Source organism: Symsagittifera roscoffensis, chromosome 4 (assembly GCF_963678635.1).
Source record: "Symsagittifera roscoffensis chromosome 4, txSymRosc1.1, whole genome shotgun sequence".
NCBI lineage: Eukaryota > Metazoa > Xenacoelomorpha > Acoela > Convolutidae > Symsagittifera > Symsagittifera roscoffensis.
Window position 1 is genome coordinate 2,082,192 of NC_087065.1, and position 27,222 is coordinate 2,109,413.

At 35.3% G+C, this 27,222-nt stretch overlaps 2 protein-coding genes across 6 annotated transcripts in view; one reads left to right on the forward strand and one right to left on the reverse strand.

The window, feature by feature from the left end:
* The window catches only part of LOC134844511 (ectonucleotide pyrophosphatase/phosphodiesterase family member 5-like), a 232,724-nt gene extending 218,513 nt beyond the window's left edge, over window positions 1-14,211 (forward strand). For both annotated transcript variants that reach the window (XM_063861223.1, XM_063861224.1), the window contains exons 3-10: window positions 2,408-2,632; window positions 2,867-3,028; window positions 3,408-3,712; window positions 4,065-4,209; window positions 5,192-5,317; window positions 6,045-6,142; window positions 12,542-12,638; window positions 13,085-14,211. In XM_063861223.1, the coding sequence (XP_063717293.1) occupies window positions 2,408-2,632; window positions 2,867-3,028; window positions 3,408-3,712; window positions 4,065-4,209; window positions 5,192-5,317; window positions 6,045-6,142; window positions 12,542-12,638; window positions 13,085-13,269 (1,343 nt within the window). In that variant the 3' untranslated portion in view covers window positions 13,270-14,211. The remainder of the gene's footprint in view (window positions 1-2,407; window positions 2,633-2,866; window positions 3,029-3,407; window positions 3,713-4,064; window positions 4,210-5,191; window positions 5,318-6,044; window positions 6,143-12,541; window positions 12,639-13,084) is intronic.
* Window positions 14,212-20,004: 5,793 nt separating this feature from the next.
* The window catches only part of LOC134843972 (probable G-protein coupled receptor No18), a 41,961-nt gene continuing 34,743 nt past the window's right edge, over window positions 20,005-27,222 (reverse strand). For all 4 annotated transcript variants that reach the window (XM_063860370.1, XM_063860367.1, XM_063860369.1 and 1 more), the window contains exons 4-6: window positions 21,510-21,637; window positions 21,037-21,307; window positions 20,005-20,603 (exon numbers count right to left, since the gene is read on the reverse strand). In XM_063860370.1, coding sequence (XP_063716440.1) covers window positions 20,104-20,603; window positions 21,037-21,307; window positions 21,510-21,637 — 899 coding nt within the window. In that variant the 3' untranslated portion in view covers window positions 20,005-20,103. The remainder of the gene's footprint in view (window positions 20,604-21,036; window positions 21,308-21,509; window positions 21,638-27,222) is intronic.

Sequence of the window (27,222 nt, forward strand, 5' to 3'; positions counted from 1 at the left end):
TGATATACTTTAAGGGGCACTGTATTCAATAGATTTATCTTTTATGTTTTTGTGTGCTTGTGTGTGTTATTAAGGGAAGAGAGACATAATTTTTTTTTGATAAGTTGTTAAATATTAATAAAAAATTGGCTCGAAGTTTTTCTGCTCGGGTAGTTTCGGCTCTTTCGCCGCCTGGTTAATTTTGTTCCGATGCTGGTTTTCTGTTTTATGGGCATGTTTTTTCTACAACTATCTTCATTCATTTTGATAGATCTAGTGGTAGGCGGAAAGCGGACTTTTTTTAAAGTACACCCGGCTTGAAGTCCCACCGTTAATTATCGCTTTTTCTTCAGTATCCCAGTGATCGCTATTTTCCAGCGCTGATTCATGTATAGTTCAAAGTTTGTTGCATAGATAAATCTGTGATTTTTCAGAGCTATTTCAGTAATGATTCCGTAGAAAATCATCGCTGAAACTTGAGGAATTTTAACTCAAAATAGTAGCTTTCAAATGATAGTTATAGGTTATAAGCTCTTAAGCTTTAGTTCCTTTAAGAATTGATAGCGGAGAGGTAGCGTACTTGTCCATAAATCACAAGTTTCAATGTGAGCTCAACCCGGGTAGCTTTCAGGTTGGTTAATAATCAATTTAAATTTGCAAAACTTTTCCGCTTTTCACAATTTTTCTTGCCTTTTTGAGTTTGTCTAATGAGATTCAATGAATCAAAAGGGCCCTAGAGAACGGCACGACATTAAGTTTGCTCTTGATATACTTGTCTTAGGGTCCATAAATTGAAATAGCAGCGAAAGATTTAATTGAATGAATTAGTTTCCCATTTTTAGTATCAAGAGATTAAAGATCATGACTTCAGAGATTATTCACATCGGTATGAACGAATTATTACTTCAGATGAAAGTCAATTGGTTTTAATTAGACAGTGTGCTAAATATATATAATGCACAGTTGAAACCCCCACTCAATTGGCGAACATCTGAAGCCCAAAACGTTTGCACTTTGTCTTGCCCAAATTCTTAGTGAGAATATCAGCCACCATATTGTCAGTCCCAATATAGTTCAAATCCAACTGTTTCTTTTGAATTAAGTCCCTGATGAAATGTAGATGAATAGCAAAATGTTTTACGACTCCCTTGTTAACGTCGTTTTTCACAAGAGAAATACATGCTTGGTTGTCCACAAACATTTTGAAATCAATTAAATCGAGTTTGATTTCGATCAGTAAATTCAACAGGAATAATCCTTCATTACAGGCTAACGAAAGAGCTGTAGCCTCTGATTCAGCTGTAGATTTTGCAACAGTAGTTTGGAGTTTGCTAGCCCACGATATTGCACCGCTGTTTTCAAACAGGAAAAAGCAATATCCACTAGTACTGCGTCTAGTGTCACTGTCACCTCCCCAATCAGAATCAGAATAGCCATACAAGATTGGCGTAGCAGTACATCGTCTGTAGATAAGTTTATACGATCTAGTTCCTTTCAAATATCGTAGAACTCGTTTTGCAGCAATCCAGTGTACTTCAGTAGGGTCGTTCACATATCTACTCAAGCAATGAGCGATGAATGAAATATCAGGCCTTGTAGTAATTGACAAGTAACTTAGACTGCCGATAAGTCCTCTATAATCTTTGTCGTTTGCTAATTTCACCTCATTTGGTAGCCGTTTACAAAGTTTTAAACCATCAGCTGCAGGTGTAGACACTGGTTTACACTCAATCAAACCAAATTTTGACAGTAGCTTGTCAATATACGCTTCCTGAGAAATTTCTAACCCATCCCCACAAAAGTTGAATTTCATCCCCAAAAACCAATAAAGTTTTGCTGTTTCGCTGATTTTGAATTGACTAGATATTTGTTGTTCAAATGATATAAACTTGTTAGCATCATTGCAAGCGTAAATTATATCATCCACCCAAATGCATACGTATTCCAAAACATCTTTTGAAATTCTCATGAAAAGACAGGGATCACTTTTTGACGCTGTAAAATCTATTGACTTAAGGAACATCTGTAAGGTATAGTACCAATTTCTTCCTGACTGCTTTAACTTAAAGTGATCATGAGATTAAAGATCATGACTTCAGAGATTATTCACATCGGTATGAACGAATTATTACTTCAGATGAAAGTCAATTGGTTTTAATTAGACAGTGTGCTAAATATATATAATGCACAGTTGAAAACTTGATAAATTTTTGAAATTTGAACTTTTTTCTTGCAGTTTTTCACGTCAGCTTTTTTTATTAAGCATTGGCTTATATTTTTGCTTCGCATGAATTGCAAATATCTCTTTCGGCTCTGTGATAGAAAATATCGATTATCAAGAGATTTCTAAAAATGTTGGGGCTGGGAAACAGATAGGTGAAGCATGCCAAGATGACGATGGATCAGCTAATGGTTTTTTCATTTGCAGGTCTTATCAACGCTTTCATCACAAAAACGTGTCCAAACCACCGCACCATATCTACTGGCATGTGGGAAGAGAACCACGGCATGGTGGCCAACAACTTCTGGGCCCCAGATGTGAACGCCTCCTTCGACTTCTCCAAAAACAACTTCTCCTTCTGGAAAGAGGCCGAACCCTTCTGGACGAGTGCGGAGAAACAGAATGTGACCTCAGTGTGTCTCCAGTTCCCAGGCATCTTGTTAACTATACCTCCCCCCTCAATAAAAAGGAAAAGATTCATTACATGGAACAAAATCATCTGTATGGTTAGGCGTTGAATGTAATATTGATGTGAATAAGTCTATTTATTACGGCGGAAGAAATTGTTCATCATCACCATTAGTCTAATAGAGGGTTCGAAGTTCTTTAATAGGTAATAGGGGGGGGGGGGGGGGGGGCAGGGTAGTTAAGAAGCTCCTTTTCCAGGCTGTGCAGTGAAAGAGCAACAGGCGACTTATACACTGGGACTGCCGTACAGCAACGACTACTCCTGGAAGTCGATTGTGGATAACATGACCCTGTATTTCAACAAAGAGCAAAACCCAGCACAGTTTGCAGTCTTGTACTACTACGAGCCAGATCACACAGGTTAATAGTAAATTTCAAACAGCATCTGGAAGAGAAGAGAAGTTCTGAAAATCACCGTGAATTTTATCTTGTCGAAGGTAACTGGTTAGATGCAATTGCCAACAACTGCTATATTTTAAAGCAAACATAACTTTCAGTTTTTTGGTTGAAAAGTTCCTGCAGAAAGAATATCTCGATTTTCGAACTACACCTAAAAAGAGTTGTAAGTTGTACATTTCAAGCAGTTAAGTCATGATGATGGTTTGGGTCATAGAATGATTAGTTGTTCGATTCGTGAGAATTCTTAAGCATGATCATAAAATGTAAAAATTTTCGTTTCGAATGAACTTGCATGTGAGTTGTGAGTGAATGTTGTCCTACAAGTGTAAAGTTTGTTTAGGCCATGAACATGGACCTCATTCGGATGAAATGCGAGCAAAGCTGGTGGAAGTGGATGGATACTTGGAGTATCTACTGTCCAAACTATCCACTGAGCACGATGACGTCATAATTACATCAGACCACGGAATGGCCTCTGTGTCGACTGATCACGTCATTTCCATCCAGGGATACCTGAATGAGTCATATTATGACCACGCTTTCTTCTCCGCCTACACGGAGGCTCTGCTTTACTCGAAAAACGGATTCCACGACATGTTAATGCAAGATGTACAACATTTCATAAACGATCACCCAAATTTCACGGTAACTTTTGAAATTTCCTGTCGAAGATTGATAATTCAGTAATCAAACGCCTTAAAAATTAGAAATTGTTAGATATAATCAGTGTAAATATGTAGTTATTAGCTAAAGGCCCATTGAAAAGTGCCTTTTATGGTATGATTTTCGTGAAATTATTCCGTAAACAAAAATGTAGTTTTAACATAGTTTGAACTTCGAGGAAGCGACTTTTTTCCAATCAATGATTACACGAGATTGAATGTTGCCATGGCGACCTTAACTGTGTGTCATCTAACGAAGATGATTAGCAGTGAAAGATAAAAGGTCCCCTCCCCCTTCTGAAGTACTATTAACATGACAAATGTATATTTTTAAGGCGTACAGCAGGGCGGACATTCCGGAGCACTGGCACTACAAGTACAACGAGAGGATCCCGGACATCTTGATAGTGGCTGATTACGGGTGGCTGCTGGTAGACAGACAAGACAGCATAGACTACCTCAAGGGGAAGAACATCATAGGTAGGAACGCCTTCTCAACATACCTGGACATTTTCTGCGTTTATGTTTGTCCAATTTTCAGACTTTTATTTTTGTTTTTTATTTTTATTTTTGTCGGTTTATTTACCGCTACACGCATTTATTGAAGGTTCTCTTTAACCGTTTTAGAAGACCATTCTAACATTCGTTATGGAGCAGGTAATTGAGTTTAATATTGGCAACATAGTTACCCTTGAGTTGCTCTCGTAAAAAACGTTGCTTACTTTATTAGCATATCATATTCCTGGTATTTCTTTTGCCCGCATTGCGTGAAGGTTTGCACATGCTTGGTTTAACAAAGGTCTGGAGTCTTAGTTTTTGTAAATTAAAAATTCCCTGCTTCGAAACTTCTTTTTGTTGGGCTATCGTTCGTCTAGTTATGTTTGCCGTCTAAGTTTCCACTGCATTATTTATTTTTATTTGAGCAAATTTTACTACAATTAAAAGTCACGTTGATTTATTCTTGGACTGGCGCGGTTGATTGAGTTCCAAGAATTATTTGCCCAGTTTTTTGGATGTTTTCTACGATTTGAAATGTTTATAAATTTTACTCTTCTATTTTTTATTTTACTTTTTTTAAATCTTACTCTTATAATCAAAAAGAAAATGAATGAAGCCGAATGTCCCAAAGTATCTGAAATTGTGATTCAATGTCATCACAGAGTTTTGAGAAAAAAACAGGTTCTTCCGTTTTTTCACAAATGATTCCGTCGCCTCCGTTAAGTTAGTGAAATTAAGTTTCATGATTTCAAAATGTATTAAATTAAATTAGAGAGATTAAATTAATCGTGCCTAGTTTTGAAAAGTTTAAAGTTTTTTTTAGTTCATAGGAAATATGTTGCAGTTTTTCAAATTTTCATTTTTTGAATTTTTCTATTAGATTATCGTATAGTTTTGTATCACATCTAGTGCGAATCTCGGGTTCGCCTCTGTGTTATAGCTTTGTTATTTCGCTCTTTTGCAGGGCAGCATGGCTTCGACAATCTTCGGCTGGAAATGCATCCGGTTTTTGTGGCTAGGGGTCCCTCCTTCAGGAAAAACTTCACCCTGCCCCCTGGGCAGATGGAGTCGGTGGACATATACCCACTCGGTAAGTAGAACTTGAGTAAAAACGTACAATATAGGCCCTTATTCATCAGGAGCAATTGAGCGTGGACTTGAAGAAGGAACTACCGGGGCAGTACAACAGTGCCGAAGTGCAACAGTGCCGAAAATGGAAAAGTGTTCATTAGCGCCGAAAACTGATAAATTTTCGGCACTGCTGAACAATAAACTTACTTTCGGCACTGTTGTGCTGCCCTTAGAGGGGCGTTTAACAATGCCGAAGTACAAGAGTGCCGAAAATAAAATTATTGATCAAGTGCCGAAAATCATCAATTTTCAGCACTGTTGAACATTTTTTCATTTTTGGCACTGTTGAACGCCCCTGAACTGGCTCATTGTTTCTGTGAAAGCACTTCACGTTTATCAGTAACTGAAAAATACCTTCGGTGATGACAAGGAGACGAGTCTGATCCAGACAATGAAGTTAATAGACAATTATGAGAGACAGTAAAGCAAACAAAGCAGGCTCACCGCACCCAATTAGAAGAAATTTATAAGCTGAATATTGAATCACAATTTGTTACAGCAGTTAGATTTTTTTGTTCGATTTGAGGCCAAGCAAGTTGTGAATCAATTATTCATTTACAGCCAAAACGCCTTCATTTACCAAAAATATAGCCGTATTGCTTGCGGATTTAGTTTTTATGATCCAAAGAAACTGCCTGTTAAAATGATACGTCCTTTCTCTTGGTTGGTGATTCTCTTGGTTTTAGTTGGTTCAATAGTGGGGTTTGCGACGGATAAAACGAACGGATCTCTGTCACATGTCCTGCCTCTTCTGGCTTCTTCGTCTGGCAAAACGAGCAGTCTGGTCAGTTATTTTTTCACTAAGCATATGCTGCAGTAGTATCAGCTGTTCCCGTGGGGCTATTGTTTTATTCATATGGCATGGTATGGAACACAAAAACTATACCCCAAGCGAGGCCACGTCAGGATTTCAGACGCTTATGTTTTCAGTTTTATGGCTGATAATAATTCAGTGTTTTTTGATGTTACTAGATTACTCTTGAAGGTTCGTAATCATGACTGTTTTCAGTCTGAAAAATTGCAGATATGACTTCAATTCAGCATGTTTTTTTTGCCTCAAAATCAAAAATTACAGATTTAGCAGAGTTACTTGGTCCGGCGTCGAGAAACGGTCCGGAAAATTGGTTAAAACTTACACAAAACACACCTGCTAATGAGACTCTTGAGATTGGAGCAGTATTTTTCAAAATATTTGCTGGAATAGTTCTTTTGTTGACTGAATTCGATCATCAGCGCGAACTTATTCATAAAATAATAGCCGTTTTCTTATGCCGGACCAAGTAACTCTGTTAACTCTATTAGTTGTCACTTTGAGGCAACATAATGAGTAAGTCAAGCTCATTAGCTTTCCAAAGAACTAATTTGAGCATAATAATTTAATTTCCTTATATTGTTTGTGAGGATGTTTCCATAGCAAGAACACCTGTAAAATTAGTTATGATAAGCTGGCTAATTTACGCCTTCAAAACAAGATTTTTTATTTTTTGATACGGTTAAGCCCTTTCAAATAATTTCATCCACCTTGAAAAAATTTGAATCCTGTATCTTAAATAGTTGCAGAGAAAACGAACAAAACGTGAAGAAAAAGTTCGTTCATTTTCTCGTTGAAATCATAAAAGTGCAGCCTCTATGTCCCGTGACTGTATGTATTCTTCTGGTGGAACGAATTTGAAAACGGTTAGGTTCCGTCAACCATGATGAAATTTGAAAGATGGTATGAGACCACCGTGTAGATTTCTTTCGGCGCTAAGTTAACCCTTTACGTTGATTGGTTTTGTTCTTTAAAAGATAATGGAATCTTTCAAGTTGTCAATTTGCTGGACTCAAGAATGGGCGACTCCATCCACTTATCTATGATACTCACCGCGTAAACACGACTTATTTGAGCGTTTCGCATCAAAGTGAAACACTCATGTCATTATTACAATTGCATTGAGGCAGGCAAGCAGTACTAGACTCAAAGTATAGTTTAAGTTTCTGTTTAGTTTTTTATTTTAAATGACGTTGTCTTGGCATATTTCTTTAATTATCTCTATTCTTTCTTTTGAATTCTAACAGCTACTTTTGCTGTTTTCGTATAAGTGCAAAGTGTAGCTTCGCTTCAGTGGTAAAGGCAGCTGGAAAAAACTGCTTTTATGAATTTCCAGAATTTTGTTTTAAAAAAGCTGTTAAAAGCACATATTGCTGTCTGTGTTTATTGAACAGGCTGGTCTCATAATTAATTAGGCAAGGCTGGCGGCCTTTTAATCAGCATCATTGTTTTTGTAGTGGTGAAAACCGTTATCATAGCAGGATTTTTATTGGTTATTAAGACTAATGAACGTAGTGAAGAATCTTATATAGGTCGTGCTGATTTTTTTTTCAGAAAAAGTCATAAAATATTGATGCACTTATAGTTCAATTGAAATTCATCTGCGGAAAATGACGTAAATAGCACACTCCAAATACAAACGTGTAAATGGCGCTAAAATTTGTGAACGATTTCTAGTTTCGAAAGTGGAATTTAATTTTTAGATTTCCACCTGTTGATTCAGTTTTCTCAAGCTGGGATAAGGTTACCAAAAAGTGCTTAAAGTGTGTTCTAGAATTTCAAAGAGCTTAAAGGGCATCTATTTTTTTCTTTGAAATCCGAAAGTTGAGATATTTTAAACAAAGTGTTTTTTTTTATGTTTACTGCGTTCATTACTCTTTTCCAATCTTCGATTGGCTATGTTTTTTGTGTTTCTGGCAATTGTTAATAAACGAAATTATTAATCTTTCGATTAAACTAATTATAGTCGTGTTGATTATTTACCTCTGTAAGGAAGAAGTCTGAATGTTTGTGCGCTCTCTAATTTGCGGTTTGAAAAGATAATAGTATCATTTGGCGTTTTCGCAAGTGTAAATGAAGATTTGAAATGATGCATTTTTTGTGAATTTTTTTCAGTTGTTTCCAGTTCAATAACACCTTGACGACTGGCCGTTAGCTATGTTTCATTGTTAATATAGGTTAACATATTTAGAGATTAGCTGGTTATTTCTACGTTATATATTTTTTAAAATCTCCATTTTTTCAAGCTCAATTTGGTAATTCGCCGTTTTTTTAAGCTGCTTCTCAGATTTATTTTCTAAGTGGAGCTCAGAGTATGCCCCGTGATAGCCAAAAAGGAAATGCAGAATAGCTAGCACTTATTGTTCCGACTTTCGATACGAAAGAAACGGAATATTTGTGCTCGGGGTGGGTTTTTTTTCTTCAGACAAATTTCGACTTTTAACTAGCCATTTTTGACGGAATTTTTTTTATATCATTCGAAAGATTTTGTTATCCTGAGCTTAAATTTGAAAAGATATTTCATCTGTGATCAATTTTCGAAAAGTTATGGGGGTTTAAAGATTGCCATTTTGGCCAATTTGGGACAATTAACGCGCGATATATTTCGCGCTATTAACGCGTAAGCGGAGATTTAATCCGTCTTAGAAATCGTTCCAAATTGGTTGAAAGAAGCTTATTTGCCATAATTGATTTGTTACAAGAAGCGAAATCTATCCTTTTGTACTTTATATGGCGTATGGGGGGATGATTTTCATAACAAAAATTTAAAATTTTAGATAAAAAAATTTTCATTTAATTTTATTTCATTTAATTTTTTTATGTTGTTTATGTTATTACTGCTTTATAAACGTTAAAAGGCAGTCGAAACTTTCAGGGCTTCGCCCTGATACGAGCAGTCATGTTTTATTTCAGTTAATTTTTTTATGTTGTTTATGTTATTACTGCTTTATAAACGTTAAAAGGCAGTCGGAACCTTCAGGGCTTCGCCCTGATACGAGCAGTCTTTTTTTCTTCAGACAAGTTTTGACTTTTTAACTAGCAATTTTTGACGGAATTTTTTAATATCATTCGAAAGGTATTGTTGTCCTGAGCTTAAATTTGAAAAGATATTTCACCTGTGGTCATTGTTTGTAAAGTTATGAGGGTTCAAAGATTGCGATTTTGGCCATTTTGACCAATTTGGGACAATTAACGCGCGATATAACTCGCGCTATCAACGCTTAAGCGGAGATTTGATCCGTCTTATAAATCGTTCCAAATTGGTTGAACGAAGTTTATTTGCCATAATTTATTTGTTACAAGGAACGAAATCTATCCTTTTGTACTTTATATGGCGTGTGGGGGGATGATTTTCATAAAAAATTTCAAATTTTAGAAAAAAAAGTTTTCATTTAATTTTATTTCATTTAATTTTTAAATGTTGTTTATGTTATTACTGCTTTATAAACGTTAAAAGGCAGTCGGAACTTTCAGGACTTCGCCCTGATACGAGCAGTCTTGTTTTATTTCAGTTATTTTTTATATGGTTTTTATGTTATTACTGCTTTATAAACGTTAAAAGGCAGTCGGAACATTCAGGGCTTCGCCCTGATACGAGCAGTCTTGTTTTTTTCTTCAGACAAATATCGACTTTTTAACTAGCAATTTTTGACGGAATTTTTTTATATCATTCGAAAGGTATTGTTGTCCTGAGCTTAAATTTGAAAAGATATTTCACCTGTGGTCATTTTTTTGTAAAGTTATGAGGGTTCAAAGATTGCGATTTTGGCCATTTTGACCAATTTGGGACAATTAACGCGCGATATAAATCTCCGCTATTAACGATTAAGCGGAGATTTAATCCGTCTTATAAATCGTTCCAAATTGGTTGAACGAAGTTTATTTGCCATAATTGATTTGTTACAAGGAACGAAATCTATCTTTTTAAACTTTATATGGCGTTTGGGGGGATGATTTTCATAAAAAATTTCAAATTTTAGAAAAAAAGTTTTCATTTTATTTTAATTCATTTAAATTTTTTTATGTTATTACTGCTGCTCCATAAACCTTAAAAGGCAGTCGGAACATTCAGGGCTTCGTCCTGATACGAGCAGTCTTGTTTTAAATTATATTGCTAGAAGGATAACCACAATTGCAAAAAGTGATTATTCCCACTTATTCACACATTAAAAATGAGACGGTTCACGAGGCCATAATTGGTACCAGGCGACAATAAGTAGTTTCAATTGTTATGGGGATTAACTACGATCTTTCAGAATATATGATGCATTTAATCGTAACTATGGGTAGATTTAGAAAATGCTGGAATTTAGCAATGTTTTTGAGTTATGCAAATTCAAATGGCTTAACGTTGAGATAACGTTAATAAACAACAAGCAGTAGCAGCAATTACTCTCGGTTTCAAATCGCTGTTTTTGTTTCAGTTCTCAAATCACATATTTGCTTCCAATTTTTTTGTAACAAATATCTCATCAATTCACTTTTAGTCATAGCGGAAGTCAGCAACTTGTTCTTGATGGACAATCGTTCAAAAGAACCCAGCATAATAGCTTCACCGATAAATCTCCCTGGAGATGCAATAAAAGACTTTATAAGAGATCTAATGACTTTCCGTAAGTCCAAATGGCGAACAAGGTCACAAAGTTCTTCCTTATGAGCTGGTCGTCAAAATTTAGGTCAAATTCATTAACGTGTACTGAATTTTGACCTTAATCGTTTTAATTTGAACAAAATGCGTTTTAAATAAACGCCAGTTTGAGGGCGACCTCAAGTTAGGGGATTTTGATTCTGGGGATAATAAACTGTTCCCGTTAATTTTTCACTCCTGTTTTTAGTGTCGAACGTGCTACCAAAGAAGAGAAACGTCTTTCCCCTCTCAAGCCTTCCCGGTCCCTTCCTTTGAAAATGCTAGGAATGTTTGCTTAAAGACCGTTAAAAATCTGACTCAATCCATTTCTATCGCCCGAGCAGCTCAACGAGCTATTTGATCAGCTCCCAAGACAAAAAAGGATATGAACATCCCACGTGAATTGAGTTCACTCTTTGAGAGGAAAACTTCTACATGATTTGAGCCCGGTTGACATGGACCGTTATTTTAATTTTGGAAGGGACGAGAACCTGGATTTATTAGAATTGAGCACCGTATGGCATTTAGATGGAACACTAAACCCTGGCCATCCATCGTCTACTAAATATTTACCCTTCATACTGCAGTGATTAAACAAAGTGTATCATTAACCTACTTCGTGTTGCAGAACGAGAGCGAGGAGCAATTTGACCATGCATTCCGACATTTTAAGGAAATTAACCCACGTTTTTTTTGCTGAAGTACGAGAATTTTTTTGCGGAAGTACGAGTCAAGTTTTTGCATTTTGCTCAGGCAAATTAGCGCAAATTTCGGGACCTTGAATTGGATCTCACGTACAAAGCAGATCGAAAAACGCGCCTCTTGCAAGTTTTTGTTGTGGGCTTTGCAATCATACCGGAATTAGGCTCTGCTATATGTCTCTAGTCGCTTCTATTCGTGAAGAATCGTACGATTCCTCATTGATGGTTTATTTGGATTATTATGAATCAACTTGGCATGGGATGATCATTCGCGGTCGTAGGGAGGGGGCTTGTCAGGTTCCTTAATCTTCTTGGAACTAATTCGCGAAAGAAAAGCAAAAAACGGCAGGCAGAAGACCAACAACTCAGTAAGGCTGGCATAGAGCCTTACGAATGGGAATTGGTTGCGCTCTTCATAAGTTCTTTCAATTCATGCGAAAGAGCAGAGTATGACTAAGGAAAAATATACAAGTCCAAGCGCACGAACGTGCTACTGAAGTTGTCAAATATGAAAGAGTCAATATCAATTGGTTGAACTTCTGAAAAACTAACAAAACGTTACCATTCTAAAGCAAGTTGAGGGATTATTGTTCAATTTTGATTTCTTGTTAGCGTTTCTGTATTTTCTTGTTAGTTTAATGTTAGAGTTTGAATTGTTTCAATCGAAGGTTTCTGTCGGTCTAATTGACACTCGGTGCACATAGTCGCGCTCCATGAGGCATCGATTTGATTTTTTTAGTACCATTTGTCGTTTTCGACGAATTTATCGCTTTGCCACAAAGTTCGTCTTTTGATGATCTAAAAATAAGCCAATAATTAAAGTTTTTAAGAGTTGCTGTTCTATTAGATTCTGAAACTCTTTTCTATTATATAAGCTGTTCTATATAAGATATAAGCTGTTCTATTAGATTCTTAAAGTCTTTTTTTTTCGAATGTGATATGAGTATCTTAGTTTCTATGAGCTATTATGAGTTTTCTAACTGTCTGTTGGTTATAGCTAGTTTTACTAGAATAACGCATGAGATAATGTGTTTGTTTGTTTAGACTCAGTTGGTGCCGATGTACGTGGTGGAGTTGGGGGGCAGCCTCCTCATCCTTCTGGCCTTGTGTCTCGTCTACTCTCTTTTCATCCTCGTCACAGGTGAGTGAGAGACAAATAGTACCCCCCATGGCCCCATTCCCATTTAATACCCACAGGAAAATGTTCAAAATCCAATGAAGCATGATATATTTGATCAGGGATGCAGAAGTGTATCTCCATGAAGAGATGAAAGGTAGTTTCTATTGTTTCATCCAATTGGGAGCGGTGGTGATGTGGTTAAGTCTCCGCCTCTCAATCGATAGGTCGGATTATCGAGGCCCACCCTGATCCATGCTTGTTGCTTGAGGGCGAGGCAACATTACCCAGCCCAGAAAAATAACCAAAAAAAATGCTTGTAGTTCTTAAACAGGGGTACAACAGCGGTTCGCCGTGATGAGCAGTACAGCTCGTATGTTGGTTATTTTCTTCGTGGATAAATGGTCTTAATATCTGGTCTTAAAAATTGTGGAACTTGTAAGATCTAATTATATCGAACCCCATTATAGGTCGCGACTGCTGTTTGAGAGAGACGGAAGAAGCGTCTAAAAAGAGAATGTATCTTCTGCCGAGTGATCTAGACGACGAAGAGAATGACGACCAGCTGTTCAGTCTGGAGGAAAAGGAACAGGCCTCTATGCCTTTTCTCCAGAAGGACAGAAACAAAACACGGCTCACATCACAACACTCTTGAACAATCACTCCATCATAATTCCCATCTGCTTAATTGGGAGTTTTGCCGGGGGTGGAGGGGGGTATATTTAATACCAAGTATCATGAGAGGGGTAGTTGGAGTAAAAGAGGTTCTTGTATCTGTGTACATACATGGCATTAATATCGGCAAGATTACCTCAAAAATAAGCGGTGCTAGTTTTCTGATTTTCTTTTCCTGCAGCTAGCTCATACTTATTTATTGCTTTCACATATACGCATGGCCCCCTAAAGTTGCGGTTTCATAAGGGAAAACATGAAATAAAAAAGTAAAATTCAGAATATTCGCATCAGTTGTGGCGGCTAATTTCGCAGAAAAATGGCTGATTAGTGGTGGCATTAATGAGTTTTACCAGGCTCAGGTCTAGGTTTTCTGAAGAACTCAATACTGATTAATTTAAATTGAATTTTTGAGCCTGTCACAATCCGGTCTTGTTGGAGAATCAAAATTATGCATGAGATTTTCAATAAGCTTCAATTTTGTGCGACCACAGATTTTTCATTAGATCTATCGGGTAAAGTTTATAAGACGGTGTTTTTTATCCGTGCTTTGACAACCGTGGTTTGTGAAGCTATGAGTTACTCTTGTTGAAATTATTTCAGCAGTTTTGTTACTAAGGCAGAAATGTTTCTCTTTTGTTCCTTTCTTTTCTACATATTAAAATGGTGCTAAAATATTGTTTTCGGTAGTAACACTAATTTCAATGTTTCTGAATCACAGTAATCAAGAATTTAGAATAGTTTGATTATGATCGCGGACGATCATTAATTTTAATAACGAAGGCTGTAAATATAATATATCCTGTGAAAAGTTTCGAAGCTCCTAAGTTTTAAACTCTACCTTTATGTAATCGAAAGTCCTCGTTAGCTTTACCTCAGATTTAAATTTCATGTTCTTTCATGTGAATTGATATATTAAAAACTGTTCTCTTTTCTGTTTTTTTAACCTAAGGAGGAATCATCTTGTAGAAAGTTTTGTTTTAAACAACCTTATTTGAACGTATATTAAAAGCGAAAGAATACAGAATGACAATGTAGCGACTACAAAGTTTGTCGCCATCTTAAAAATCTGGATCAAAAAATTGGATCTGCTTGCAAACGAAGCTATAATATCAAACAAGTCTGCTGGTATCAGTGCGAAGAACTGAATGTTCCGACTGCCCTTTAAGGTCTTTTGAGTACTGTTCGCTTTGAAAAAAGTGATGAATTTTTTGGCTGATAAAAAAAATCCGTAAAAAATGGCTAGATAATAGTCGAAATTGGCCGCGAGAAAAAAATCAAGAGGACCAATATTCCGTAACTTTCTTCGAAAGTCGGAACAAAAAGCTGCACAATAAAGCTGCAAAGCAAGAAAAACGATTATGAAAATAATAGTTTTTTTTTTTTAGTTTATGTCGCTTTGAAATTTCTTCGCTCTTTTTTGCTGCCTTTCATTAAAGCGGCCTGGCCTCTATGAAAATTGTTTGTCCGGAGTTTTTTGGGCGATTTTTGACACAGTGAGATATATTGGCTTCTAAAAAGGCTCAACTACTTGAAATACGTTAGACTTAATCCGTGAGTCAGGTCGGCAAAATGGTTTGTGATTATTTTATGCCATTTTTGTTCAAATGACAAGTTTATTTCATTGTTTGACGATTTGAAAAATATGGAGGATTTTTGCATTCGGGTGCATTTTTGTTTTTTCTCGGTTTTCTACGCAAAATCAGTTACCGTGAATAGTCATCGGAATCGGTCGAGTTATATATCAGTCGTGAATCGAACGACTTTAAATCATTTTGAAAAATTTTCTAAGTCGAGAAAAACCGGTGATAAGTTTTCGATTTTTCGTCTTAATTCGAGGGAGTAAAGCAAGCGAGCAGGCTTATTTTTGCTTAATTTAGGCAGTTTACAATAGCTTAATTAAAGTTTTACTTGATTTTATTTTTTCTACTTGAATAAACTAGTTTGTGGAGATTTTAAATGCCATCTTGGGAACCAAAAAAATCAAAAATTTCTATCAAAGATAATTATAAATTTTTTTCCTAGTCGTTTTTTGTCAGAAACCTTTTTCCTGTTAGCCTATAGTACTATGAATGTCGATTATGCCTAAATTATAAATTTACATCAGTTACTTTTACTACACCATGGAGAAAAATGTACACTTAATTGAAAAAAAAAAAATTGTTGTTGCGATCATTGAAAATGGGGAGGAACTCTGGATTCGGGTGCGTTTTAGTTTTTTCTTGTTTTTTGTTTTCCACGCAAAATCAGGTCCCACAAATAATCAACGGAGAGAATTGAGTGATATATCATTTTACATCCCTTTAAGTCTTGATCAGGTACCACAAATAATTATCGGACTGCTGGGTTGAGTGATAAATTATAATGAAGCCTTTGCAGTTGTGAATGATATTTTTTCACAGTGTCGTGAAAAACCGGTTTGTAGTTGTGGTTTTTGGTCATATTCCAGCTAATAAGGTCACCGTGTAGCATATTTAAGCCGTGGAAACCTAGTTTTACTCAAGTAAAGGAAGTTTTTGGAGTTTTTCAGCGCATATTTGAGAATGTAAAACTTGAAAATTCAAAATAATTCTGCAAAAAAAATTGAAAAAGTTTTTTTCAAAATTTAAAAATTTTGTTCGTTTTTTAGTCATTTTCTTAAAAAACTGTTTTACAAATGATCTATATTACTTTGACTCTGAAATATGCCTAAGTTCAATTTTTCCTTCAGATCTTTGTATGACAACACGCAGAAAAAACACCAATTTGGAAAAAAAAATTTTATATTTTTTTAAGACTGGTCGGAATAATCTGTGCTACTTGTACAGTAATCGGCTATCCTTGTCCTTATTTTTTGCTTTTCTGAGGAATAAGTAAAAATTATAGTGTCAAAATATGCAAATTGATACAAAGTTGCTTCGGCACTTTTTCAATCCAGCACTTGTAGAATGCAATTGTATTTAACTTACGGCCAGGCCACTCTTTCATTTAAGATCAAACATTGTTAGGTGAAGCTTATGGTGCGGCTTCTGTAGCGAAGTTTTTCCGACCATTTGAAAAATGGAAAGGACTGTGTACTCGGGCGAGTTAAAAAATTTTTCTTTCCACGGAAAATCAGCCACCACAAATGATCATCAAACTTTCTTAGTTTCAAGAAAAAACGGTTTTAAATTTGAATTTTCGGTTCAATTCGAGCGAATAAAACGAGCAAGCAAGCTTACAATAGCTTATTTGAATGGCTTAAAAGCTTACAACAGCTCATTTTAAACGTGAAAACTTATTTCTTAGTTTTACTTGAGTATGTTATTTTCTCAAGTATTTTATCGCTTTTTTTGGAATCAAAAACTTCAAATTTCAAAAAATCTGCAAAATAATAGAAGAAAATTTTGATTTTTTATTTTTTCGTTTTTCTAATTTTTTTTTTTTAAATTGCTTATTTTACTATGACTGTCGAATAAAAGTAATACCTAGTTTTTTGTTCAACTGCTTTCAGCACCCTCGAACCTGCTAACAAGCGATTGCAGCACTGTCGAATATTGGTTTATCAAACTTCGAATAAAGATCAGATAGATCCGCCAGTGCTTGAAAAATAAAGTGGTCTATAATCTCAATACGCCGATACGCGAAGTATTACTTTTTGAGCCCTATTTTCTTTCTCTTTGTAAATACTTGAAAATACAGAGATTTTTTTGCGTGTGGTTGCGAAGTACAGCATCGGCTCAGTGTTTTTTTTCCTGTTCCCTTTACAGAGTTTTTTTTTTATTTAAGCAATTGTATCGTCTTGCGAGTAGAACTTGTGTTGTAGTTATCAACAATTTTTTGTGCAATTTTGTTTCAGAGGCTTCAAAGATCATAAGCTAAGTCTTTGCAAATGCATTGCATTCGTTTTTGTTTTTTCTAAAGCGTGTGATAGGCATTGGATTTCCATAGTTAAGCGATTATATCTATATCTCTATAAATAACTATTGTGTGGTCAAAACGTATGCTGGTCTTTTTTGATATGTCTTTGAAATATCTGAGTGAGGAACATAAAAATTCGCGTGATACCATAAAAATCAACTTGTTTGAAAAGCGAGATGTCTATGAATTACTGGTAAAAACGGCTGAATTCCAAATTCAACAGTTTAAACTGACATACCGCCAGCCTTTAATGTTCCTTTCAATTGAGTCTGCTGAGCTAGATCTTAATCTAAGACGCAAATTTGTGCAAATCAAGCGCAATTTTATGTTGAAAACAACCGTTGTTTGCAATGCCTCTAGTATATATTTTTTGGTTCCTTCTCATCAGATTCAACAGCAAATGCAGCTGATTGGAATTGGATAGCTCAAAACTAAGATTCTTCTGTAATTTTCTCTATTCTTTCTTTTGAATTCTAACAGCTACTTTTGCTGTTTTCGTGTAGATGCAAATTGTAGCTTCGCTTCTGTGGTTAAGCCAGCTGGAACAAACTGCTTTTACGAATTTTCAGATTTTGTTAAAAAAAGAAACTGTTAGAAGACAAATTTTGCTGTCTGTGTTTATTGCACAGGCTGGTCTCATAATTAATTAGGCAAGGCTGGCGAATTTTAATCATCAGCATTGTTTTTGTAGTGGTGATAACCGTTATCATAGCAGGAGTTTTATTGGTTATTAAGAGTAATGAACGCAAGGAAGACTCATATATAGGTCTTGCTGATTTTTTTTGTTTTTTTTTTCAGAAAAAAGTCGTAAAATATTGATGCACTTAGGTATATATGCACTTTTAGAGTTCAATTGAAATTCGGCGTTCAATTAGAGAGCGGCAGATCGTCTATTCGATCCTCTGCCATCCTAATCATAGTGTCATAGATTGAATTCTCACCTGACCTCTAGCTTGAGGTCTGCCACAGCCTAATGATGGAAGCAAGTGAAAATTTTAGACACAAGAAAATAGCCCTTACTTAAATTAGTCACAACTACTATTCTTAATGAATAAATTATGTTACCTTCCGAAAAAAACTGATAATTCGTAATTTGCTTAATCTCCACCTCTAAGTCAACAGGGCGAGGATTTGAGCTGAACCATCGTCCGTACTCGCTGTTGGAGGATGAGGCAATAAGAAGAAGAAAATAATTTATTTTACTCAAGATATCAAAAAACAGGCCATTACAGAAGTACGAAATTTACCAAATAAAATTTTTCAATCAACAAATCTTAAACGATAAAGGTTTATTAAAAACCCATTCGATGCGATATCTGGTGACAAATGTTTTTAATGAACTTGCTATCATCAGTTTCTTTAAAACTGACTATTTTCTCTTGATAAAAAATGAAACCTCCCAACGCTGAATAAATTAAACTGTTATTCGCTGACAACGCCTGATCTTCTGAAATTCAACCGTTCAAGCTACCCCTCACATCATAAAATAGTCATAATTGCATCATGGCGCAAATATTAACCGAACAAGCTCAGTGTAAAGACATCCCTTAACCTATGAACAAAATTATATAATTCCTCTTTTTTGAAACTAAAGAAAATGTAAAGCAGTAAACTGTTGTCGCTAAAAGGTTTGAAAGTTTGCAATCTCTGAATCATATTGATTGTCGGTTTAATATTGTTTGACAGCAAGGGATCTCGAAGACCAAGTTGTTAGATTTTTTGGTTTCATAAAGTGGAATCTTCAAACTGAAAAACAAATTTTACGAAAGGCAGTCGAGCTTAGATCAATTATCGATCCTAAACAAAATTTGGGTAGATCATATACATATAGCTATTAAACTGGCGCTTTTTAAATCATTCCCTTCTACTATCGTTTTTTTTCTCCCGTAAAATATCATCCTGATCCTTTTCGGCAAAAGAAAATTAGGGTTGAGTTTTGTGAAACTTGTTTCGCTTTATACCAGTAGATCAAAATAAATGATATTTATAAAAGTGGCGTTTACTGAGCACTTCATTTGCTACAAATTTACTCATTGCGCATAAACTCCTCAATGTTTTCGTAATTTAGTTGTTAACTCTTATGCTTACAAAAAAAATAAATTAGAATCAGCAAAAACACCGAGATATTTGCTTAGAAGTTTTAGTGTTACAGTATGTTCGTTAAGACATTGGCGAAGTATGGGAGTACTGATGCTATTTCGAAAAGTTAAAAGAAAATTGATTTATCACAGTTAAGTTTTTTTTTTCAGCCAGCCACATATACTGTTAATGTCTGTAGTGGAAACTTCGAAAGACTCTTTCTCGCATGCGTTTTAATCTGTAAATAAGTAAACTTTATAGTCTCCCACTCAAATGGGCATATCATTTATTTTTACCTCGAAAATTAGTGACCAATTACAAAACCTTGATAAACATTATGTGATACTTTCAATCATTATGGCGATTTGCCATATCCAAATTACTGTTTGATTATATCCCGATTTCACAAGATGTTGTTTTATTACAATTCTTAGAGCATTTTTTAGTTATTTCATATTAGTTCAAAAAATTTTCACGAAATCCAATAAAATTATTAAACCTAACCTAATTTTCTCCTCTCATCTGTGAACTTTTCATACTTAATTCTATTCGCTGTGTCGCTTTTCCACGCTTTGTAGAATCTGTACATTGCTTTTTAACTTATTTTCGAAAAGTCACGGCGAGTCAACCTCAAAAAATTGCCCGAAAATACAATTTTCTTCAGCAGTGACTCAACAGCGGTTCTTCAGAAAGCGCTGAGTAGCGAGTGTGCTTGCAGATAAATCCAATCATTTAAGCAAAAAACCTGTTCTGGCTAACATTTTATTGATATTGCAGATATTGGGAACTTTGGTGAAGATATAGTTTGGCGGGTAAGAGTAGTTATCAAAGATAGGTAGTTTTTGAAATTGTTTTCGAGTTAGTGAGCAACAGTTCTGAAGTTGTTCTGACGATGTGTTTTGCATTTCAGTATTTTTGAAAAAGCCGTTCTGAAGTTTTTGTTCATGCAGCTGTAAACAAAAGGATTCATAGTCGAGTTCAAATATCCGAGCCAGACTATTCCGGCGTAGAACCGCTGGGGTCTTTTGCCTGCGTAGGCGTCCAGAGGCAAGAAAGCTTCGAAAACATAGATGGCGAAAAAGGGCGTCCAGCAAATGAGAAACAGAATGACGACAACTGCTAGAACTATGGCCGCTCTTCGCTCCTGCTTGATGCAGATCTTTTCCATTTTTTCCACGAATTCCACCACTGAGTTCGGAGAGCGGGTGATACTGCGTCTCCCCTCCCCGCAGTTCTCGGCTGACTGATTCTGCTGGGGGGACTCAATTAGGGCATTTGAGCAATTCTGCTGCTGCTGCTGCTGCTGTTCCAATTCATCATCGGGGGCTAAACAGTTGTTGACTTCCACTTGCTCAGATCCTAAACAAATAGCTAGTTAGAGTTTCAATATGTTCCCGCTCATCACTTCAAAACCAGTTTTTCTGGTTTTTAGATTTCATCAGCAAATTTGTTTTACGTTTTTATGTCTTACGTTTCTCAACATTAGTATAAATTTTTGAATTTGTTTCGAGACTTTTCTGCTGCTGCGACATGACACCTGGTGTATTAATCAATTGAAAATCAGCTTAACTTTCTTCCTTCAGGTGGTGACTAAAGCTGCACTCGTCTATAGTTTGCTCTTCTTGAACAAGTTTACATGTTTTTCTTCAAAATAACCGCTAAAAATAGAAGATTTTAAAAACCCAATAACAAAAATTACACAATGCAAACAAGCGTTTCGAAACAAAAAATCGAAAAGTTATCAAAACATTAAAGCAAGTTGGGCAGAAAAACAAATGCCAGCATAAAATACCTCTTAGTGAGTAAGTGACAGTTGTCTTTTTCTTCCTAGTCGGAGGATCTGTATTCGAACTTTTTCTATCCCGTTCGTGGATCTCTACTCTGCCTTTGTGTTCTTCCGGGTCATTGGCGTTTCCCGACAACCCTTTGCCATCGTCTCTGCCCGCCGCGTTTTCGTTGCAAGTGGCAATTGCGGAGTTGCGAAGTTGTTTGATTCGGTTTCTGTCCGAGGGAAGCACTTTGGGCAGACTGTCCCGCCGCTTCTTTATTCGTTTCCTGGCTGCCTAAACAAGCAGCACATTGTCTCTAACAATAACTACTAATTGAAACAAAAACAGTGAAAAAACAGTTCCTAGCAAAATCCAAAAAATAACATTCGCTCAATTATTTTAGTCTCGACAAAAAATGAAATACATATATGAATCAGTTAGTTTTTCACGAGGCTGGTTAAAAATAAGTGAAGTGAAGGACTGTGATGATGTTGACCTTGTAAATGAGGCAGTAGGTGACAGTTAGGAGGAGGAGGGGCAGTCCGAACGAGCCCACTGTGGAGTAGACGACGTAACTCTTCTCCCTCGGGTAGTCGCACTTCTCAAAGCCCCCTCCGAAGTAGCCTGAAAATATGAGTGGTGTCAGGACAAATGATAGCTCAGCAAAATCTCGATGCCATACTAAAATTTCACGCTGATAAAAAAGAAGCGTAATTAGAAACAGACCTATAATAATTATACATCAATGAGGTGCGCCCAATTAAAGAGTAGCGCAAATCTAAGACAGAAAACCAAAATTTCGAGAAAAAGCTCATTGTCGAAAAGAATGCGTCCTAGTTTTTTCCATTTTTGGAACTGATCTTCCCTTGATGCACTCTGTGAAGAAAGGACAAATGATGCCTTCCTACAAAGTTGGATCTAAGATTTCTCGAGGGGGGCAGATTTTCAAAAATATGTCGGAATTTTTGTTGACCTTTTTTTATTTAAGTGGACCCAGTTGATTTTCTGAGCTCTCTCAAATAATTAAAATGACTCATTCGTTTTTAGGCACTTTTTGAGACACTTTTGATCAAAAATTGGGTTTTTTGGAGCGCGCTCCCCTCAAAGTTAGTATATATTTGCGCCAAAGGCGGCTTTAGAAAAATATTAGGGCCAGCCAGCCAAAAATGGAAAATTTAAAATGGTACCAAAGTTAGCACCTTAAGTTTATTGGCTTGGTGGCCTGATTTAAGGAAAAAAGGACTTTTATCGTTTTGCGTGTTTCCGGAGGGTAAAGGGGTGATATGTTACAATAGGTGGTAAATTTGGGCAGAGTGCATGTGTTAATTATGAGAATTGTAATGCATAATATAGTCATTTCACTTTCAATCAATTGTACACGCTGCTAAGATAGTTTTTGTAAAGTCATTACTCTGCCAGATAAAAAATTATTCAAAAACTCAAAATGTACTATTCTTTTACCATTTGGCTTTTGAAAAAAGTTTTCAATACTGTTCGAAGTATAACAAAAAACAATTGAACTATTATAATTGACCCTGCCACCTATCGTAATATATCACCGGTAAAAGCCGTAAAAAATCAAATTTCAAAACCTACAGTTAAAAATTTTGCACTTTTTTTCGGCGCTACGGGCTTTTATTAAAGTGCTGTCAGCTTACTTGCTGCTCGACTAGTATTTTTGAATATTTATTTCATGCTGTCGGTTGTGCTTTTGGATGCACTCTCCTCAAATCGATCATCAATCGAAACAAAATTGTTTTTTGACTTTTTTTACCTAAGTATAAACTGCTTTTAAAAATCTGATCAGAGAGTATAAAAAACTGAATTTTGAAAAAATTCTCAGCAATTTTCAGTTCGTTATACTTTCAGATCATATTTTTAAAAAGCAGTTTTATCATTAAATTGAGGTAAAAAATTCAAAAAACATTTTTGCTTCGATTAATGTTCGATTTGAGGAAAGCTCATTCAACAGCACAACTGCCAGCATGTAATAAATATTCACAAATACTAGTAGTCGAGCAGCATTTTTGTTCCGACTTTTGATACGAAAGTAACGGAATATTTGTGCTCGGTGTGGGTTTTTTTTTCTTCAGACAAATTTCGACTTTTTAACTAGCCATTTTTGATGGAGTTTTTTTTTATATCATTCAAAAGATTTTGTTATCCTGAGCTTAAATTTGAAAAGATATTTCACCTGTGATCATTTTTCGTAAAGTTATGGGGGTTTAAAGATTGCCATTTTGGCCAATTTGGGACAATTAACGCGCGATATATTTGGCGCTATTAACGCGTCAGCGGAGTTGAATCCGTCTTAGAAATCGTTCCAAATTGGTTGAAAGAAGCTTATTTGCCATCGTTGATTTGTTACAAGGAGCAAAATCTATTCTTTTGTAGTTTATATGGCGTGTGGGGGGATGATTTTCACAAAAAATTTCACATTTTAGCGAAATTTGTTTTTTTCTTTTTGCTTAATTACATTTAGTTTTTTAATGTTAAAACTGCTCCATAAACCTTAAAAGGCAGTCGGAACATTCAGGGCTTCGCCTTGATACGAGCAGTCTTGTTAGTTATTTAGCGCTTCATTGATACATCACTTCTCGCTAAATTGATGTTTTCTTCCCAAATTAATTCTTTTTGCCTTCTCTTAACCCATCGTTCCTCGTGAAAGTTATTTTTGATAAAAAGCAAGAAATCTTTATCAATTGTCGGAGTCTGCAAAAACCTTACAGGTTCATTAGATTCCAAAATAAAGCATCAACAAAGATTGTAAACAAAAAATAAATGGAACTCGGCTTTGCAACAAAAAAGGGAAACACTAAACAATACGCTCAATCCGCAAACAAAATGTGGATTCATCGACAAAATAGTAACAATTGAGTCCAATGTACACATATAACATTGATTAATTATCAATTCCGAAATATCGTAAGCTATTCAAGGATAGCATTCTGGGAAAAATTATAATTGAGCGGTGATTTAACTTGTATCATGATTTCAAGCCAAGGAGAAGATTGAAGAGAAACACTTTTGTATTTGAATTCACGGCCAATTCACTAAAATGTGCAGAATTTCTAGCACTGTGGGATTACATCTCATCAATCAACTCACTCTTAACGACTGAGGACACAATAATTAATGGTGAATTCAAGACACATCATCCAAAAAAAACAAAGGCTACCTAATGGCATAATTCAGAGGGCCCTTTGAAAGATTTTAAACCTAAAGTATCAACCGAAGCCGTTCTTTTTAAACTAAGAGACATTTCTTAACTCAACAAGACTTATGGCCAAAAAATATGCCTGGGTACCGACGCAATTTGAAGACAGTATAAAAAGATACAGTCGTGATAAATCGATTGAAATGGTCGACAATTTAGGATAACGATGTAATCATAATTGAACAACAAGTCTGCTCGTATCAGGGCAAAGACCTGAATGTTCTGACTGCCCGCATCCAGTTTCAAGCGTTAATAATCGATTATATTACGATTTTAGTACCAGTCTCACTAAAATTGCGAAGCAATCGATTTTAAGCAATTAGTAATCGATTATAATCTCTCTTTTTAAAATCAAATTATAATTAATTATAATCCAATATAATCGATTATAATCGATTATTGTTTCGTCTATTTTTCGATACAATTATAATCGATTATAATTGATTATAAACCATTATTTTTATTCAAATTTCTATTTCATTAATTTTGCACAAAAATCCATTATAATCGATTATAATTGGCTATAATCCCTTTTGTTTGTCCATTTTTGTCTTCGAAGTTGCATCTAAATTGTTTATATTTTATGCTTTTTGTGGACGTTGGATCCAATGAAAAATAAGAAAAATATTTTTAAAGTTTTCCAATTAATTCAAATTTATAAGTTTTTTTTTTCATTTCTTCTCCATTAGAGTTGTTTTGCGATGCATATTTTAAGCTTTTTTAAACACCAAAACATCAGCAAATTGATTTAGTTTCATGATTGATTCGGAAAGTTTATTTTTCATCTACCGCGAGAACCTTTCCACTTATATGAAAGGATCTCTATGAAACTTTTGTTTCGTGGTAAAACTTTGTGTTCAAATGAACCAAAGTTTTCAAGAGATCTCTCTTTTAGAGATTTTTTTATTGACACAAAAATAATAACCCATAAGATATAATTCGAAAAAAGAAAAATTTCGGCAAATTAAGAGATTACAATCGATTATAATCGATTATAATTGATGTTAAGGGTTTTTAGTAAGAACTATAATCAATTATAATCAATTATAATCGATTATCAAAGTTTATAATCTCTTGGAAAATATCACGATTATAATCAATTATAAATCCCTTAAAGACCTAAATTTGGTAATTATAATGGATTATAATTGTCAAAAAAACATCATAATAATCCGTTATAATCAATTATTTACGCCTAAACTTGGATGCGGGTGCCTTTTAAGGTCTATTGAGCAGTAATAACATAAAACAAATTAAATGTAATAAAATAAAATAAAATATCTTTTAAAAAAATGAGATTTTTGTTTAAATCATCCCCCACACGCCATATAAATTACAAAGTGATAAATTTAGCTCCCATTAACAAATCAATTTGGCAAATAAGGTTCCTTTAACCAGTTTGGAACGATTTCAAGACGGATTAAATCTCTGCCTACGCGTTAATAGCGCGAAATATATCGCGCGTTAGTTGTCCCACTTTGCCCGAAATTGCGATCTTTAAATCCCCGCAAGTTTGCGAAAAGTGATCACAGGTGAAATATCTTTTTAAAATTAAGCTCAGGACAACAATAGCTTTCGATTGATGTAAAAAACGTCCCTCAAAAATGGCTAGTTAAAACGTCGAAATTTGTCTGAAGAAAAAAAACCCACCCCGAGCACAAATATTCCGTCACTTTCGCATCGAAAGTCCACTTTAATCCATCAACTCACGTTCAACTCACTATTCATCCTCGTCCAGCGAAATCAAACGTAGCATGTTGAGACCAATAAAAACTCAACCACAGAGTAACCAATTAGGTCCCTCATGTCAACAAAAACGTTTTGAAAGCAAGCCAACAAGACTGCTCGTATCAGGGCGAAGCCCTGAATGTTCCGACTGCCTTTTAAGTTTTATGGAGCAGCAGTAATAACATAAAAAAATTAAATGAAATAAAATAAAATGAAAAATTTTTTTTTCTAAAATTTGAAAAATTTTATGAAAATCATCCCCCCACACGCCATATAAAGTACAAAAAGAGAGATTTCGTTCCTTGTAACAAATCAATTATGGCAAATAAGCTTCGTTCAACCAATTTGGAACGATTTAAAAGACGGATTAAATCTCCGCTTACGCGTTAATAGCGCGAATTATATCGCGCGTTAATTGTCCCAAATTGGTCAAAATGGCCAAAATGGTAATTTTTAAACCCTCATAACTTTACGAAAAATAATCACAGGTGAAATATCTTTTCAAATTTGAGCTCAGGACAACAATACCTTTTGAATGATATAAAAAATTCCGTCAAAAATGGCTAGTTAAAAAGTCGAAATTTGTCTGAAGAAAAAAAAAAACCCACCCCGAGCACAAATATTCCGTCACTTTCGTATCGAAAGTCGGAACAAAAAGTCTCCACCACTTCAATCGGAGAAGTTTTGCATTCAAGCCTGGCTTAACAAATGTAAAAATCATCTGTTGTTATTATCTGCCGATCCATAGAACAGAAAAGTTAAAACAATATTCCCGCTGCTTAAACCAGACAAAGCAGATGAAAGCTGGAGGCCGATTGCATTTATAGTCCGAAATGTAAAACTGGTTAAATTTTTTTGATATATAAGTTTATCATCATAAAAACGCCAAATAAGTTTTCAAAACAGAGCTTTAACCATCTCTAAATGTTTTTAAAGATAGTAATTCTTCTAATTTTTCATCGTAGTGTTTCTGACTTCATAGCGATCCCAACGCTTCTGGCATCCCTTGATCTCACTAAAGCATTCAATAGTGTTGGTCATGAAATCATACAGCAAAACTTGCAAATTCGCTACTTATATCCCAAAAAATGCAACAAGTGGGTCAACCCATGCCTGCAAAAACGGGCTACTTTAGCTGGGCTTAGAGTTAAAAACTCTAACATCCAACGTCTGAAAAAATGTCTCAAGTAGGAGTGTTTTACTGTAACATGTCTGTCTTGACCCTACCAGCAATAAACCAAAAAGCAAAATCGGAATTTACTCG